Consider the following 15177-nt stretch of genomic DNA (forward strand, 5'->3'; position numbering starts at 1 on the left):
ATGCTATCTGGTAGTGAGGGACGGGGACATTCCGACTTAAGCTTATTACGAGTGGCTTTGTCAAGGGGATGGCGTAAAAAGAAAGAAACATAATCAGCCACATGATCGGATGGATACCACTCCTTTGAATTTGGATGAACCATGAAGGAAGGGTCGAATAAGGGTTCGCCAGCATGGTCAACCAAAACATGAGACACAGGGTGAACGGCACCACCGTCACCCGGAGAAAGTTTACGCCTTTTCTCCAAAGGCCCACACAAAAATGGATCTGCCGATCCGTCCATGTCGTCATCATGACTAGAATCATCATCGTAATCATCTGTGTCTCTCAAATGTGAAACTTGTACAGGAGAAGGAGGGGGACCCGACTTAGTGACCTCTCGGGTGGAAGGACCAGCTGAAACGCCTTTGGACGGCACTGGAAGGGTGGCCGCACGTTTCTTGCCTTTATTAGCAGGCAGCTTGGAAGAGGAAATCATCTTGGAAAAAGAGGCTTCCAAATTCTTAGTAATATCCGACATGGAAACATTCACTGCCTGTTGTACAGAGTCCTTAATGAAGGACTTTAAATTCTCTTGAAAAAGTTGAGAATCTTCCTCCTCAACCATAATGAGGAAAAATAAAATATATTAAATATATAAATATATAATTAGAATAAAATAAAATAAACCTAAAACCAAAACTGGGGAAACAGGGGTTAAATATGAAGAGAGTGGGAGGGAGTGGCTGAAGGGGCAGGAACTAGGAAATAGGGGCGGTACTGCCAGGAAAGGCAGAAGCCGATTTACCCCCGAAGTAATGAGGAGAAAAAATGCAGTCGGGAGAAGAAACGAGCGAAATGCGCTCGAAAATTATTCAAAATACCCGGAGATATCGACGCGGCGTGAGCGCTAGTCAAAGGTATGCCGGCATGAGGAAAATGTCAAGAATGGACGCATTAGCGCGCGCGCGCGTCTTCAATGGCAGAAAAACGACCGTTGAAAGACGCGCTTCAAGAAGAAAGGGAGACGCGCGTTTTAAGATTGGAAACGGACGCGCTGTAAAATAACGATATGTAAGCCATAGAAAACAATGCACACAATAAAAATATCGAGCAAACAATGAAGGTACTTATCTTGACTGCGAGCAGCAAGAAAAGAGGACTTGTTGCTCGCAGTTAAGATATTAGTATTACAGTATGTTATCCTATTGGCTGTTGCAGCTATGATGTCATCGTTGTAGTTTTCTTTATTCTGGGTACTGTAGTTTTTTACTTGGCTGCTGTTAAGAATTAAAGCAAGGAAAGACTGCATAATATGAGCCTCCGGTCTTGTAATAAAATCAAGCATCCCAAGGAAATCCCCTTTGAAGAGTTAATTAACATACCCATTAGCAATTTAAAGTACACAAACACACACGGATTTTATTTTTGTCAGGAACATGCGCCACCTTATTTGTACTAAAAAAAACATGCAGTCAACAAAGAGCCAGTATATAATGAAGAGACATGCAGTGCCCTGCCTAGTGTCCTTCATCACGGCCTGCACATCATAGCTGTATACTTGGGCGAAGTGCCAACCTCACGTAACCAAGTTCTACTCACCTTTTGCTGGGAAGTGCCAAAAAGTGGCTTTTTCCGCCCCAAGAGCATGTCTCTTTGACTACCTCTGCACCTCGAGACACAGAGGTGCAAAGGGCGAATAAAGTAGGTATCCTCAATACTAAACTACCTTCTGAGTTTGCAAGCTTTCAAGTAAATGTGTTGATATGGTGGAAGTAATTGTTTTTAGCTCCCAGTGCAGACACGGTCGTCAGAAAGGACCAGTTCTCTGCTCGGCTTCTCAGGGTCCGAGTATCCCTTCAAGAAGCCACAATAATTTTAACTCCTTGTTAAGTCAAGATTCTACCACTTGATAAAAGATACATACTGACTGAGTTCCGTGTTCTCTCCGTCCTCTTTTCCCATGCATCTCATGTCCTCGAGGTCTTGTACAACTGGGCCAGGCGCTCACAGACTGGCTATCGGTAATTCACTTTCAATCCATCAGCTGATTGGGTATAAACATTTTGATCAAGAGTGCTACACCCAGAAGGCCCTACCCTCTTTCACTCAAGTCCCTCCTATACTCTCTTCTTTTCAGTACTTTGAGAAACCTTTCAAGCTACAGTAAGTGCTATGCATGCAACCAACAAACAAAACGTGACATGACCAGTAACTGAATACTGGAACATAATGTTTCCACTCTGACAGACATCGCTGAGCTACTGCAGCTCTCAAGTATGCAGAAGATCCATAAAAGCATAAAGTACCACATTGTTACATGAAACATGTTCGCACATTAACAGATGTAATTTCTTTGCCAGACAAAAGTTGTACTTTGCACCTACCAAGTTAAAGAAACTACACAGAAAAAGGCCAAAGAATTATTAAAATTTGAGAAGAACTAGCTAACTAGTTACACGTCTTTTCTGTAATACCACCTTTACCTGTCAAGCAAGGAATGTAATTTGAGATTAGACCATAGCGGAGGATAGTGTATCAAACCCTACCAAGGTTTTGGACCGTCTGCTACTTGTGTCTCATATGCAGTAAAGATATTAGTGTGTATATGAAGAAGTGGTAAGGTATTAGTTCACACTTTAACGATTTGATAAATGTTGTGCTAGACGTGGCTTATTGCCTTTCTGTGCGGCCATGCTGGTGCCAGGTAAGCATCTCACTGATTAGCATTAGAGTTCTTCACAGAAACATGGCAAAACTTTTGGCACTTTCATGATCAATACTAGGTCTTTGATGCGACATTTTAATACTTATTGTCACTATATTGTTACACGTTCGCCCCTCGTTCCAACACTTTACCTCATTTCAATCATGTAATTTAAGTTAACACAAAGTCTACTTCGTCTTATCACTACCCCTTTTTAAAACAAGCATTGGCAAAGCTAATATGTCTTGCAGAGGCGAGAACTGTTGGTGTTGCCAGTGTGTTTTACCCATGTAATACATTAGCATGGCTGCTATTCTGCCTTGCTGAAAGTTAGTGGCGTAGAGGAGAGTAGAGTGCTGCAGCATGGATATGTGGAGTGACAGAGTTGAGTATAGTGGGATGGCACAGAGTGCAGTAGAGTGTTGTGGAGTGGCGTAGAGTGGAGTACAGTGTCTTTCAGTAGAGTGTTAAGAGCAGAGTGGCATAGATTGGGGTGGAGTATAGGATCGCAGAGTGCAGTAAAGTAGATTGTAGTGTCAGAGTGGCGTAGAGCAGGGTGCTGTGGAGTGGACTGGAGTCTGCATGGAGTGGTAACGCATTGCGATTACAGACAATACATTTGCAATTGAAATTACCATTATGTTAACACAGACAAACACTTTTACTGCTAAAACTATACAACAAAACAAACAACTTGTGGAACTCGGCACCAACTAGTGTATTGATTTGTTTTGATCCAAATAAAATATTTGTTTTCACCACTCTTCAGAATATATATATATTTTTTTTTTTAAACTGTGCTTCATTTAGGCTTTCCTAATTTTCATACATTCTGAAATAATCATACTTCATTTACAAGCATTTCAATGTTGCTGTGTGCAAGAAAAAATAACACCCTACAGCCTTTTCTTTCACGCACCCCCCCATACCCACCAATATAGTCACATAAATCCTCTCACTATGCAGCGAGAGAAAGAAAAGTAAACACTAACCTCTCTCCAAAGACAGAGCCTAACATTTGACCTCGGTCTCTGAATGCATAGCAAATGTACCAAGATAAGAACAAAAGATAAACCCATGTTACTGCTCCTTCACTTCTTAACTCCAGCATGGTTATTATGTGGTGCTTCAGCATCCTGACTTCACTACTTCCAGCGCCTATGGTTGGAGTGTGAAATTGAGGAAGAGGATTGAGTTATGCTATTAGTAGAGCGCACTGACCAAAATAAACAAGCTCGCAGATAGAACATTGTTCCTCACAGGCACGGGAGATAACCCGAAAGTGGCAGAGGTTAAGTAGAATCAATCAAGCAGAAGGATAGTAGAATCAACCATGCAGAAAGTTAGGAGGTAGGAAAAACTTTACAAATAAATACAGCATATTTACCGCTGTGAACTAGCATACAATGGAGACAAGTGATAACACGTACTCTTGTGGAGGGGATCATAAAAAAGAAAAAAAAGAAAACAGAAAGGAGTTCCCAGGAAGCGAGTGCTTGTGGAAGAATACAAGGGGCTGTTCGGAGAGATTGTAGACAGGCTAAGCTACATAGGAGGGATGATGATGTGCCAAACCGCCTAAAACAAATAAAGCCAGGAAACAGAAAGCAAGCAAATGTGAGGAACAAAACAAAGAAAATGGTAAGCAATGTGTGGAATGCATTCACAGGAAAGCTTTCAGCATGTCTCCAATATGACATTGCAACCAAACAGCCACCAGACTGAAACCTAAGACTACTAGTTTCTTCCACCACACCAAATGAAGACTCTCTCACCGATTTTTAAATCCCTTGGGTCATGTGCCATCTCCCTTCTCACCTGCTCCTCCAGCTGCTCTCTTTCTTTATATCTCGCTTCAGGCTGGTAAACTTTCCATCTGTTTTATGACCAGTTTGTCATAAGGCAAACAAATAAGTTTGCTTTTACAAATTAGGACATCAATGTATTAGGGTATTACAAATTAATCTTTCTACTTAACGTCAAAATATGGGCACTTTTAGCAAATGTGGTGACATTTTCCACACTTCTTTCCAGTTGTATTTTTGGCCCATACTGAGGAATTGACCCTATAAGCTTGGCAAGTTTCAACAGGGCCAATATACTCCTTGATTTTGAAACTCAAAGTAGAATGATCTTTAGTTGTAACTCAATGGCACTCAGAATAGATTGGTTTTGGGTCTACAAGGTGACACTGCAACATGTTAGGTACCATGAGCAACCTTCAGTAGCAAAAAACATTAAATAAAAGGACATCCTGATCTAAAAAGAAAGGCATGACTGGTCAGAATTACTGAAGCCACAGGAACATGTGAACCAGGACATGTAGTGTCTCGCAGTGGTTAAATGGAAAATGGAGAAAGTTGCAACTGGAGTGTAGAAATGTTGTTTGGATTCCCTCGTGGTGATGCATGTTTCTTGAACTTTATGCTCAAACTTCTACACAAGTTACATGACAAGAGTGCTGTCTTCTATTCAGTTCAAGTCTCTCTTGTTCATTAACCATAGTGCTCATACGGGAATACTTAGGTAGAGACTTGGAAAAACAACTATAATGACCAGAACTGGAGCTGGCCTCAAGAATCAACTTAGTTAACGCCAGTGACTCTTCTAAAAATTCCTTTGTATGATCTGTTTAAAAAAATCCATAGCCCAAGCCAACACAGGATTTTCACACTTACAACTTCTGGTTCATGCAAACAAAGAAAGAAGTATGGTCATTATTCTATGGCAATAGCGTATACTATTCCCTAGGTGCTGGTCCTTGGGCAAGCACACATGGCCTGATTCAAAGAAAGGCTTGTTCACCTGAGCTGAAATTAGGTGAATAATAACAGTCTTTCTGTATGTAAAATCGACATTGTGATTCAGAAAATCAGGACCAGAGGGGGTTTAAGCTTGTAAAGTGCACTTACTAGTGCATTCTTCCAGCCATTCCACATTTCTAAGCTTAGGGTTTGAGTCAGGGTTGTTGGCTTTTCTGGATGGAGGACCTCCAAATGTACGTCAAATACTACTAGGAATGTGATCTGACTTGTTCCAGCTCTGTTGACCTGTAGATAGCAGAATTCAGCACAGAGAGAATAGGGTCCAATGCAGCAATGCACTTATTTCTCTCCAAGGGGCAAATAATTTCCCCTTGGAGAATGTTCTTCTCCTACAAAGCCTGCAAATCTGTGGCTGAGCCTTTCCCATCACGGAAGAGAAGGTTAACTCCAGCCTTAGCTTGACTAAATGCTTAATCATTTTCAGGCTGGAAAGGGGTCAAATCAGAATTTGGGAATGTCCATAAACATACATACGTTAGTATTCCCTAAGTTCCAAGGCAAAATTTAAATTTACAACATACACATCACCAATCTTAGCTAATTGTTATTAATGTATGATGTATTAAAAAAATACAAGTAGGTTTACAAAAAGGGTGGGGGAGGAAATCCACACAAGCCATATTTTTCAGGAATATACACTATTTCTTAATCCATATAGATTGATCAAAGCCAGGACTTAAAGCATGAAATAATATGGGACACAAACAAGCAACAAAGGTTGCATACCCATCCATGGAACACCACACTAATATGGAAAAGGGCACCAGATTCAGTAGCATCATGCTTTCTGGGCTACTAAAGTTGAAAACGGTCACCCAAGTGGCTGTTAAATAAATGATCCTGCCATGTGCAAACAATAAAAATGACTGGCACCTCACCTCCACTTCCTCTGGCAGTGTCTAAGCTCAGACTACAGACAGCTTTCTTTGCCTAAACAAAACAATTTACTGTGTGTAGGAAAATGTCCCTTTTTGAGTAGTTACTCCAACTTTTTGCTAAATTTTATTGCTGCATTTTGGAGTCTGCACAATGGGACACTGCTGTCCAGTGCATGTGCTCTGTCCTCTAAAACATGTTGAAACGCTCGAATGGCTTACTTAAACTTACCTATAACTTACCTATAAGTCCGTAGTATATGGCACAAAGGGTACACAAGGCCTGTAAGTTAAGTGTCACTAGTAGAGTGCAACACACACTGTGCCACCACTAGAGTGACAGTGTAGGCCTACCACTATAGTAGGTATATGCGGTTTTAGAACTGAAATTTCGATTTGTCAAAACAATCCCTATTGACAGGTCTAAAACCTCCTTTTAAATACTAGTAATTCACCTCTAAGGAGACCTCAAATACCCATAAATATTTTAAAATAGGACACATAAAATTTTTATGTAAAACATGTATTTACAGTAAAAAGGTCCCAAACGCAATTTTTGCTGTGGTAGGATTAGCTGTTCCATAGGAAAGCACTGAGATATAATATTAAAATAAATGTTATCTCATCATAGGAACCAGCTAAAAATTAATACTTGTACTTCTTAAAATGTATATTGCAAGCCCAACTCATTGGATGTTTATTATTTTACCAAAGGTACTTTTAAAATGTCACCTTTAACCTGCCTAGAGCCTCCAGATGCTCACTTGTATGAACATTCAACTGTCATCTAGGAGTTGAATAGCTCCTTGATGCAGCATGTACTTGCCCCGAGAACTGAGACAAAGGCTTGATTTGTTTTGTTCCCCTGACACAATGATCGCTGGTGCAGTGCCCAAGAACTTAATTAACATCAAAAGAGGCCTACCCTGTCACAGGCAAATGTATTTGACACCTGCGCCTGCCCCATAATCCTATAAGTCAACCCGGCACCATTTCCAGTGGAAGGGAAGCTGACCTCAAAACCAGTATCGTGTCAACACAGAGGATGGGCTGTCAATGTTGGGAGGTAACTTCCGCACCAGGACATACCTCATTCTTGTATCCAACTCGAGCCCCATTGCAGTTTGCCTTAAAGCTTACCCTTGTCTCGATCTGGCAAGACCAGTTGCCCGTTGTGGGGGCTTGGCACAATTTTTATTTAAAAAAAAAAAAAAAAAAAAAAACATTTAAACCTTTAAAAATTCATAAATCCGGTTCCCCCATTGGATTTTTATTATTTTGGTGTCATATTTTTATAAACTGGACCCAACAAGTATTGAGACATTTATACTTGTGGTGGACTACCTTCCACCCATCTAATAACTCACTTTCTTGCACTATGAGTACCACAAACTTAAAGGAAGATGGGAGCAGATAGAAACGTATCTGACATATAACAATTCCCTTTAGTTCCCTAGTTGCTCTGACTTCTGAGAGGGTACAGGTCTTAGGGTTCGATGGCAAGTGCTTCTCAGAATGCTTAAGGACATATCCTAGCATCTACCTAGCCATGTGGTGATCTGCCCAAGGTTGCCATACTGTAAGATATTAACTTAGTTGACTATATGATGAGCTTATGCTCTTGCCCAGGCAAAGTCATGGGCTTGCGTTTTGGCACACTCTCAGTTCATGGAAGGATGCAGAACCTTGACCTTTTTACTCTAAAGTTTCAAGGATAGTGAATTGTAGGGGGAGTGCGTGAGTGAGAGTAGCATCTATGCTGGAGAAGGGTAAAGGCAGGAGTACTTGTAGGAAGGAACATTTACTCTGCGATTGAGTGACTGAGCAAGTGCAGTGTGTCTTTGTTGATGGCAACACAATGATTAAGATAAAACTATAGTGCCATACCCCAATGGTTCCCAACCTGTGGTCCGGGGACGCATGAGGGTCCGCAAAGCCTCCTCAGGGGGTCCACAACTGCTTAGAAAATGAAATATTAACAATATTAACAGATTAGGCCCCCAGCTTTCAGTAATGACTCACTGGGGGTGTCCCCGGTTTCATATTATGATTCAGCTGGACTCCCTGGGTTCCAGTAATGATAAAGTGGGGATCCACAGATGTCAAAAGGTTGGAAGCAACTGCCATAGCCAATTCGGTTTGCAGGTGATGCATGCAGGGCTTAGGCATCTGACTGTCAACTATGATCACTGGTGAGAGGGTCTGACAAACATGGGTAGAAGGCAGACGAGGGAATGAGGGCGATTAGAATTCCATTTAGTTACACAATTTTGGTAAAAGGTGAATTTTAAGTATCCTGCAAAATATAAAGGAGTAACGTTTGACAGATCATTTCAGAGTGAAGAGTAATTCAATCATATTTTTTTTTATAAGAGGTCATTCCGAAGTGAAGAGTACTGTAGGATAAGGAATTTGGCAATTAATATTTTTAACTTGGTTTGGCAGATACTTAGTTTTAAGTGACCAACCTTGGAAGTTGAGCTGACTGGGGCTGTTGCGGGTTATTTGAGGGGTGAGGATAGGTTAAATGCCTAGGCTGGTCGACCTCACCCATTTCACACAAAAAATAATCAAAAGGAAAATCATCCCTGGTGTCTGGTGGGTCTTCTGCCATCCTGTGGCAGATGGGAGGTAACAACCTCCGATATGCCCCACAGGGGTGGGAGTTGGGGGTTGGGGTAGGGGGCAGAAAGACATTAGGGCCTGGGGTTTGGGGGAAGCAATAGCCCCCTGCCAAGGGGGCCTCTCCCTCCTCCAACTATAATCCCTAGAGGTCTACTGGGCTTTGTGTTCCCCACCGGGGGCAGATTGGAAGAAGACATCTCCAGTCTGCCCCTAACATGGGGCAGAAAGACTGCTGGGGGTTATATGGGTGGGTGGGGGCTAGGCCCAAAACCTAGGTGGGTCACCCCCACCTATTTTATCCCTTTTTAAAAATCTCTGTGTGTAGTGGGCTTTCTGCCCCTCCTTGGGGAGGGGAGGCAGGTTTGACGTTAGAACCTCTAATTTGCCTTGTGGGAAGAAAGACTTTTGGACCTGGGGAGCACAAGGAAGGGGCTGGGGGGGCTCCAAATATGGTCCCTAGTGGTCTAGTGAGTTTTCTGTCCTGTGCTGGGGGCTAATTGGAAGAAGTTGCCTCAAATCTGTCCCCGACGGGGGGCAGCAAGAATTCTGGGGCTATGCTCGATGTCTGGATGGGCCGCCCCTACCCATTTATATCCCTATTGAAAGGCCCCTGGTGTCTAGTGGGCTTTCTTTCCTGCAGTGGGGGGGTGGAAGAAGGGGAAGGTGGGTGAGACAAAGACTTTTGGGCCCAGAGAGGGGTAGACGCCCTCCCCTCTCAATATAGTGCTTGGTGGTCTGGTAGGCTTTCTGCTCCCCAACCAGGGGCAGACTGGAGGAAGATAACTCCAATCTGCCCCAGGCGGGGGCTAGTCCCAATGCCTGGGTGGGCGCCCCATCTATCGCTGGCTAAAAAAAATATATATATATAATAATAATAATAATAATAATAATAATAATAAGCCCCGGTGTCTAGTGAACTTTCTGCTGCTCACGCCCACCCCCCTCAACCCCAGACCTTTCCCCACATTTATGGTGGTATGTGGGTACACACATCAGCTACATTTTTCCAGCTCTGAAGGCAGTCTGATCTACTCATGATTGCATTACTGTCCGACCTAGACAGTCCTATCAATCACCTCATATCTTCTCTGCTTGGGGATATACCTACAAGCCAGGCCAGGTAGATATATTTGTCGTGATAATGGCCCTTTTAAAATCTTACTCAGAGTTGAAACGTTGACTTGATATCACCCACATGCAAAGTTGTCCTTGCCAATGTTTATATGTAAGGCATAGTTTAGAAAAAGTAACATAATAAAACATTTAAAAATACTGCAGGAAAAACAAATACACATTTTATGGTATCTCAAAAATATTTATTACACGCGATGTTTTCAGTCTTTTTAGATGACATGGTTTATGTTTTCTGTACCTTCACGTACAATCAGGTAAGGAAGCACTTCAACTCGTGGAAGGGGAATTTGAGGCAGGGGGAAGCAGCATACAAGGGAGGGAGCAAGGAAACACATGCATTCTCATGTAGTGCTGAATGAAAAACAAAACAATACTTCCATAAATGTGAGCAGCGAAAGAATACAAGTCAGTCAATCAAAAGGATAGCAATGAGGCTATTCTCCAGAGGAGGAAGAAACAAGAAAAGGGAAAAAGGCCATTGAACAAGAATTAAAAACAACCATTTGCAATGCAATGGGTCTCGCGTTTGATCGAGTTAGAGCTATTAGGGCCAGATGTAGAAAGCCGTTTGCATGGTGCAAACTGTGAAAATCGCAGTTTGCGCCATGCGAACAGCCTAACGCGATGCTCATTCACAAATTGCGAGTCGGTACCGACTCGCAATTTGTGAATGCGACTCGCAAATAGGAAGAGGTGTTCCCTTCCTATTTGCGACTCGCAATTCAGAATTGCTTTGTGACCTCAAATGCGGTCGCAAAGCAATTCGCAGTTACCACAAGTGTCACACTGGTGGTAACTCATTCGCAAAAGGGAAGGGGTCCCAATGGGACCCCTTCCCCTTTGTGAATGTGGGCATTAAGGTTTTTTCAGAGCAGGCAGTGGTCCAATGGACCACTGCCTACACTGAAAAAACGAAACCAAATGGTTTCGTAATTTTTTTCATTTTGCAACTCGTTTTCCTTTAAGGAAAACGGGCTGCAAAATGAAAAAAAATAAACTGCTTTATTTAAAAAGCAGTCACAGACATGGAGGTCTGCTGACTTCAGCAGGCCACCATCCCTGTGAGTGCAGGGACTCACGATGGGGGTCGCAAAAAGTGACCCACCTCATTAATATTTAGACACTGTTCTGCATCCGATATTGCGACTCGGAAATTGCGAGTCGCACCGACTCGCAATTTCCGAGTCGCAATATCGGAGTTTACTACATGTGACTCTTAGTGTTGTAAATTCCTAACTGGACTTTTCTTGCCACATAAATTAAAAATGAAAAGTAATGTAAAACAGTTGACACAAGCAAGCCGATTTAAAGCGCTACTGCTGTCATCAGCATGAGTGCGAAGGAGTGGCACAAAAGGAAAACGAAGTTTGTTTGCAGTCAATTATCCATATACCAGGGTTGATGGCCAAGGCGGTAACAAAACTGCCCCAAGGAGGGACAAACGTAAATCATACCAATAAAAACAGAGACTTTTTGCGTGGCAAGCCCACAAACAAGTGATAGTGACGGGCATGCGGTAGGCATGGTTAGAAGCCCACAGATAGATTACAACAGGCCAGAGCACTTGCGTGCTCAACCTAAAAAGTGACAGTAAAACCAACCAATCGTAAACAATGGGTCAGCTGTAAACCCACTCTAAGTTCACAATAGGTCTCTGGCAACGAGACAGTTTACAATGTCTAACAGACGAACTTAAAAGTGATAACCAGTCGCCCTTCCCAATTTCATCCGATGACACCTGGGGTCCATCAGCATGTTATGGTCTCTGAAGTCAAACATTTTCATAAGGTCCTAGAATAAAATTGGGCCGGCACGGAGGGGAGTTTAAGTGCATTTTAGGCTTGATGCTTTCAATGTAGGACAACCAAAAGAAAACAGGGGAGACAGCATCACGAAAGACCATTACTTTGATGCAGAACTTGAGGGAAAAAAAAGTAACTCGCTTTACGTGGGCTGGGTCCCTTCAGGTCTGGTAGTAATTGAAAATACCCATTACAATGGGTCCCAATCATGCCCTATATTCTTGTCCACTTTTCATGCAAAAAGCACTGATGGATTTCTGAACAATGAAAGTAAAAGAACATTTAGGTAATCAATGTCAATGATTTCTTGTTCATATTTCAAATGTTTAATCTTGCATTCACTAAGTGTTTGTCATTTCCAGGATGTTGAGTTTCTGTATTTTTTTTCCATCTAACATATTGGTTGTACTTGTATAGCACATACTTTGAACTGAGTTGTCTCCAGGTGTTTATAATGAGCCATAATTGAAGGCTCCTGACAGGCCTGAAGGCAGAGCAAGTTTCTCACAGTGGTTGTCAGGGGGTTAGAAAAGTGTTTAAAATACACTGTCTTCCAATCCGTGGCCTCTCTGAAGAGCACACAGAGAAATGGTTACGTAAACCAGTTGCAATAGTGATTCTGTGCAGGATTCTGTGAATTAAGAAGGTTCACAGCTGGCAAAATATTGACAAGGCAAAAGTAAAGGAACATGCAGAGCACGTGTTAGTGGGTGCATTGTGTGTCTGAGTGTGATGAAGTGAAGGAGATCGAGAAAGTGAATTCAGGAAATATTGAAAAGACGGTGCTGAAAAGTAAATAGATGAGGTGTAAGATATGCAGGTTGAGAGCAAAGGGTGGTTACATTTCTTACATACAGTAAACAACATGAATAATTGAAATACCGGAAGCCTGCCACCCTTTCCACAGGCCACAGTAATGTTTAATACACAGTCTCACATTTAAAATACGAATTATTTACAACAAAAAACATTGTTGTTACTAATTTATCTTAAACAGCGAACAACTATTGACAGAGCCAATAGCCATGGGAGGTTAAATCTGGATACAGTAACAGAAAGCTCAGAGAGGGACCAAAATACAGTAGAGTGGCACACCATGGAAATCAAAGAAATGTAGTTTACATGTATAAGTCATGCCCTTCATTAACACAGGATGCATAACTATTAAAGAACCACACTTTTTGCTTCCCACTTTAATCCCTGTCTTTATGTGTAGTCTACAAAAATGTCCTAAAAGAATCCGAACTGTCTCCTAACAATCTGGGTAGAAACCTGTTGCAATTTTATATATATACCGTTTTCTATCTCTTGTGAGGCGTAGAAGCTCTTCACACAAGGCAGCATGTTCCTCCACAATCCATAGTCAGTAGTTAATCAAATATTATTGGTTATTGTTAGTTATTAGGATAAGTATTATGTTCTCAGCAAACCAGTCCAGCAAGTCATTCCAGTTTCTTAATGATGGACTAAATTAATAGGGATTCACTGTGATTGTTAGTGAGGGGTCAGGGTTTTGGAGCTCATGCACATTTGGGGGGGATTAATAGATAAATTACAGGAGATGGGGTATTGTTATTGCAGCAGTTTGACTATGAAAGGAGAAGAGGTTGTCATTTTTTACGTTAGTTGTGGCCAGTCTACAGAAACACAATAATATAGATTAAGGCAGAGATGCATGTGACATAGTAGATTGCGCTCAGAGGAGGCTTGCTGAGAACAGAAGTGAAAGAGTGGGCAATTGGCAAGAAAAAAAGCAGGAGGTGATAATGAGACGTTTTAACTAAAAGGTCAGTTTTTCATGATTGATTTTAGAGATGTAAAGAATGTTTTGAGATTGGATGCAGTTTCTGGGTGCAAGAATGTAAAAAAAAAAAAAGTTTGCATTATACTTTGTTTCACTTTGCGACATTTGGTATTTTTGACATGGAGTAGAACAATAAACACTGTACGCATATGTCGACAAAACGCAAGAGCTTTAGGCTGCACTCAGACGAGGCAGTAACTTCAAGATCATAGCAATGCATGCACTCAGACGAGGCAGTAACTTCAAGATCATAGCAATGCATGCCAGAACGTTAACACTTTGATACATAGGAGGCAAATATAAACACGGAGTACAGAAAAAACCACATCTGAGCAATTAGAAAGAGAAACTTCTAAGATGTGACAGACATTCCGGGGGAAAAATAAACTGATATGCTTTCGAAAGTTGTATTCCCAATGCCAGCCTGTAGCGGAAACCGACATCCTCGGCTCCAACACGATTTCCAAACTGACTTTTCTAGATGAGCATTTTATGCACTCGAATCCCTCCTCCATCTCCCTCTCACGCAGCTGAAACCACAAGCTGCTACTGGCTTTAAAACAGGTCTTGACCCCAGTCTCCTGTTACCCTCATCATGCAAATCACCACAGTGTTGTTGGCCACACTCTCGCGTGGTACTGGTGTAAACGACCAACAACCAGTACTCACCCGGGCCGCTACCAATCTATAGATGACCACAAATGCAACTGTCCACTGGGCTACTGCCAAGGAGCGAGATGGTTGCTGCTTGTTTGGAGCATATCCGCAGGCTGCCACTCTCTAAACAGCTTCGGAACTCTTGCGTGGTGCCCACAAACGCAGCTCCCCTAGCAGCACTGTGCCCATGCTACTGCGAAGTACTCACAATGTATTCCCGGACTTGACTGTGGAAGTTCTGCTCCCTGATGTTGACCTCGTCCTCGTCCATCCTTCATATTACTAGCACCCAGCTGCTTTCCACCATCACCTGCTTCAACTGCCCAACCCGGGAGGGCGGGGCTTGCCAAGGGTCGCAACAATGAAAATAATAACAAACGAGCCACTCTTGTCACTTCTCCAGCACAGGAGGCAACTCGCGCAACCCCGCCCCTATTTAAGCGAAAGAGAGGAAGGACGAAAACCGCAACTATGAGCACTAAGGACTCCCGCCATCTTGGAATGGAAACAGTTTTCTTTATTTACAACAATCACACATTGGCAACTACATTTTCATTTCTATCAAATATTAAGGTTAGACAAACGCATAAGAAAGATTTCACCAGATAATGTTCAAAATAATGTTTTTCTCTTATGACATAAAATTGCGACTAGCATGTTTATTGGGGACTTATGGAAAACAACTGAAGCTAGTAAAGTCTTACCTTAAGGAATGCTTTTGGTAGTCATTTGACGACTACGTTTCTCGTTTAGGGAGTCGCAATGCTA

General features: G+C 42.1%; 1 protein-coding gene across 1 annotated transcript in view; it reads right to left on the reverse strand.

Annotated features, from left to right (window-relative positions):
• LMBR1 (limb development membrane protein 1) overlaps positions 1–14825 on the reverse strand; it is a 785226-nt gene extending 770401 nt beyond the window's left edge. The window contains exon 1 of the mRNA XM_069211146.1: positions 14618–14825. Coding sequence (XP_069067247.1) covers positions 14618–14680 — 63 coding nt within the window. The 5' untranslated portion in view covers positions 14681–14825. The remainder of the gene's footprint in view (positions 1–14617) is intronic.
• Positions 14826–15177: the final 352 nt, after the last annotated feature.

Source organism: Pleurodeles waltl, chromosome 10 (assembly GCF_031143425.1).
Source record: "Pleurodeles waltl isolate 20211129_DDA chromosome 10, aPleWal1.hap1.20221129, whole genome shotgun sequence".
NCBI classification, from domain to species: domain Eukaryota; kingdom Metazoa; phylum Chordata; class Amphibia; order Caudata; family Salamandridae; genus Pleurodeles; species Pleurodeles waltl.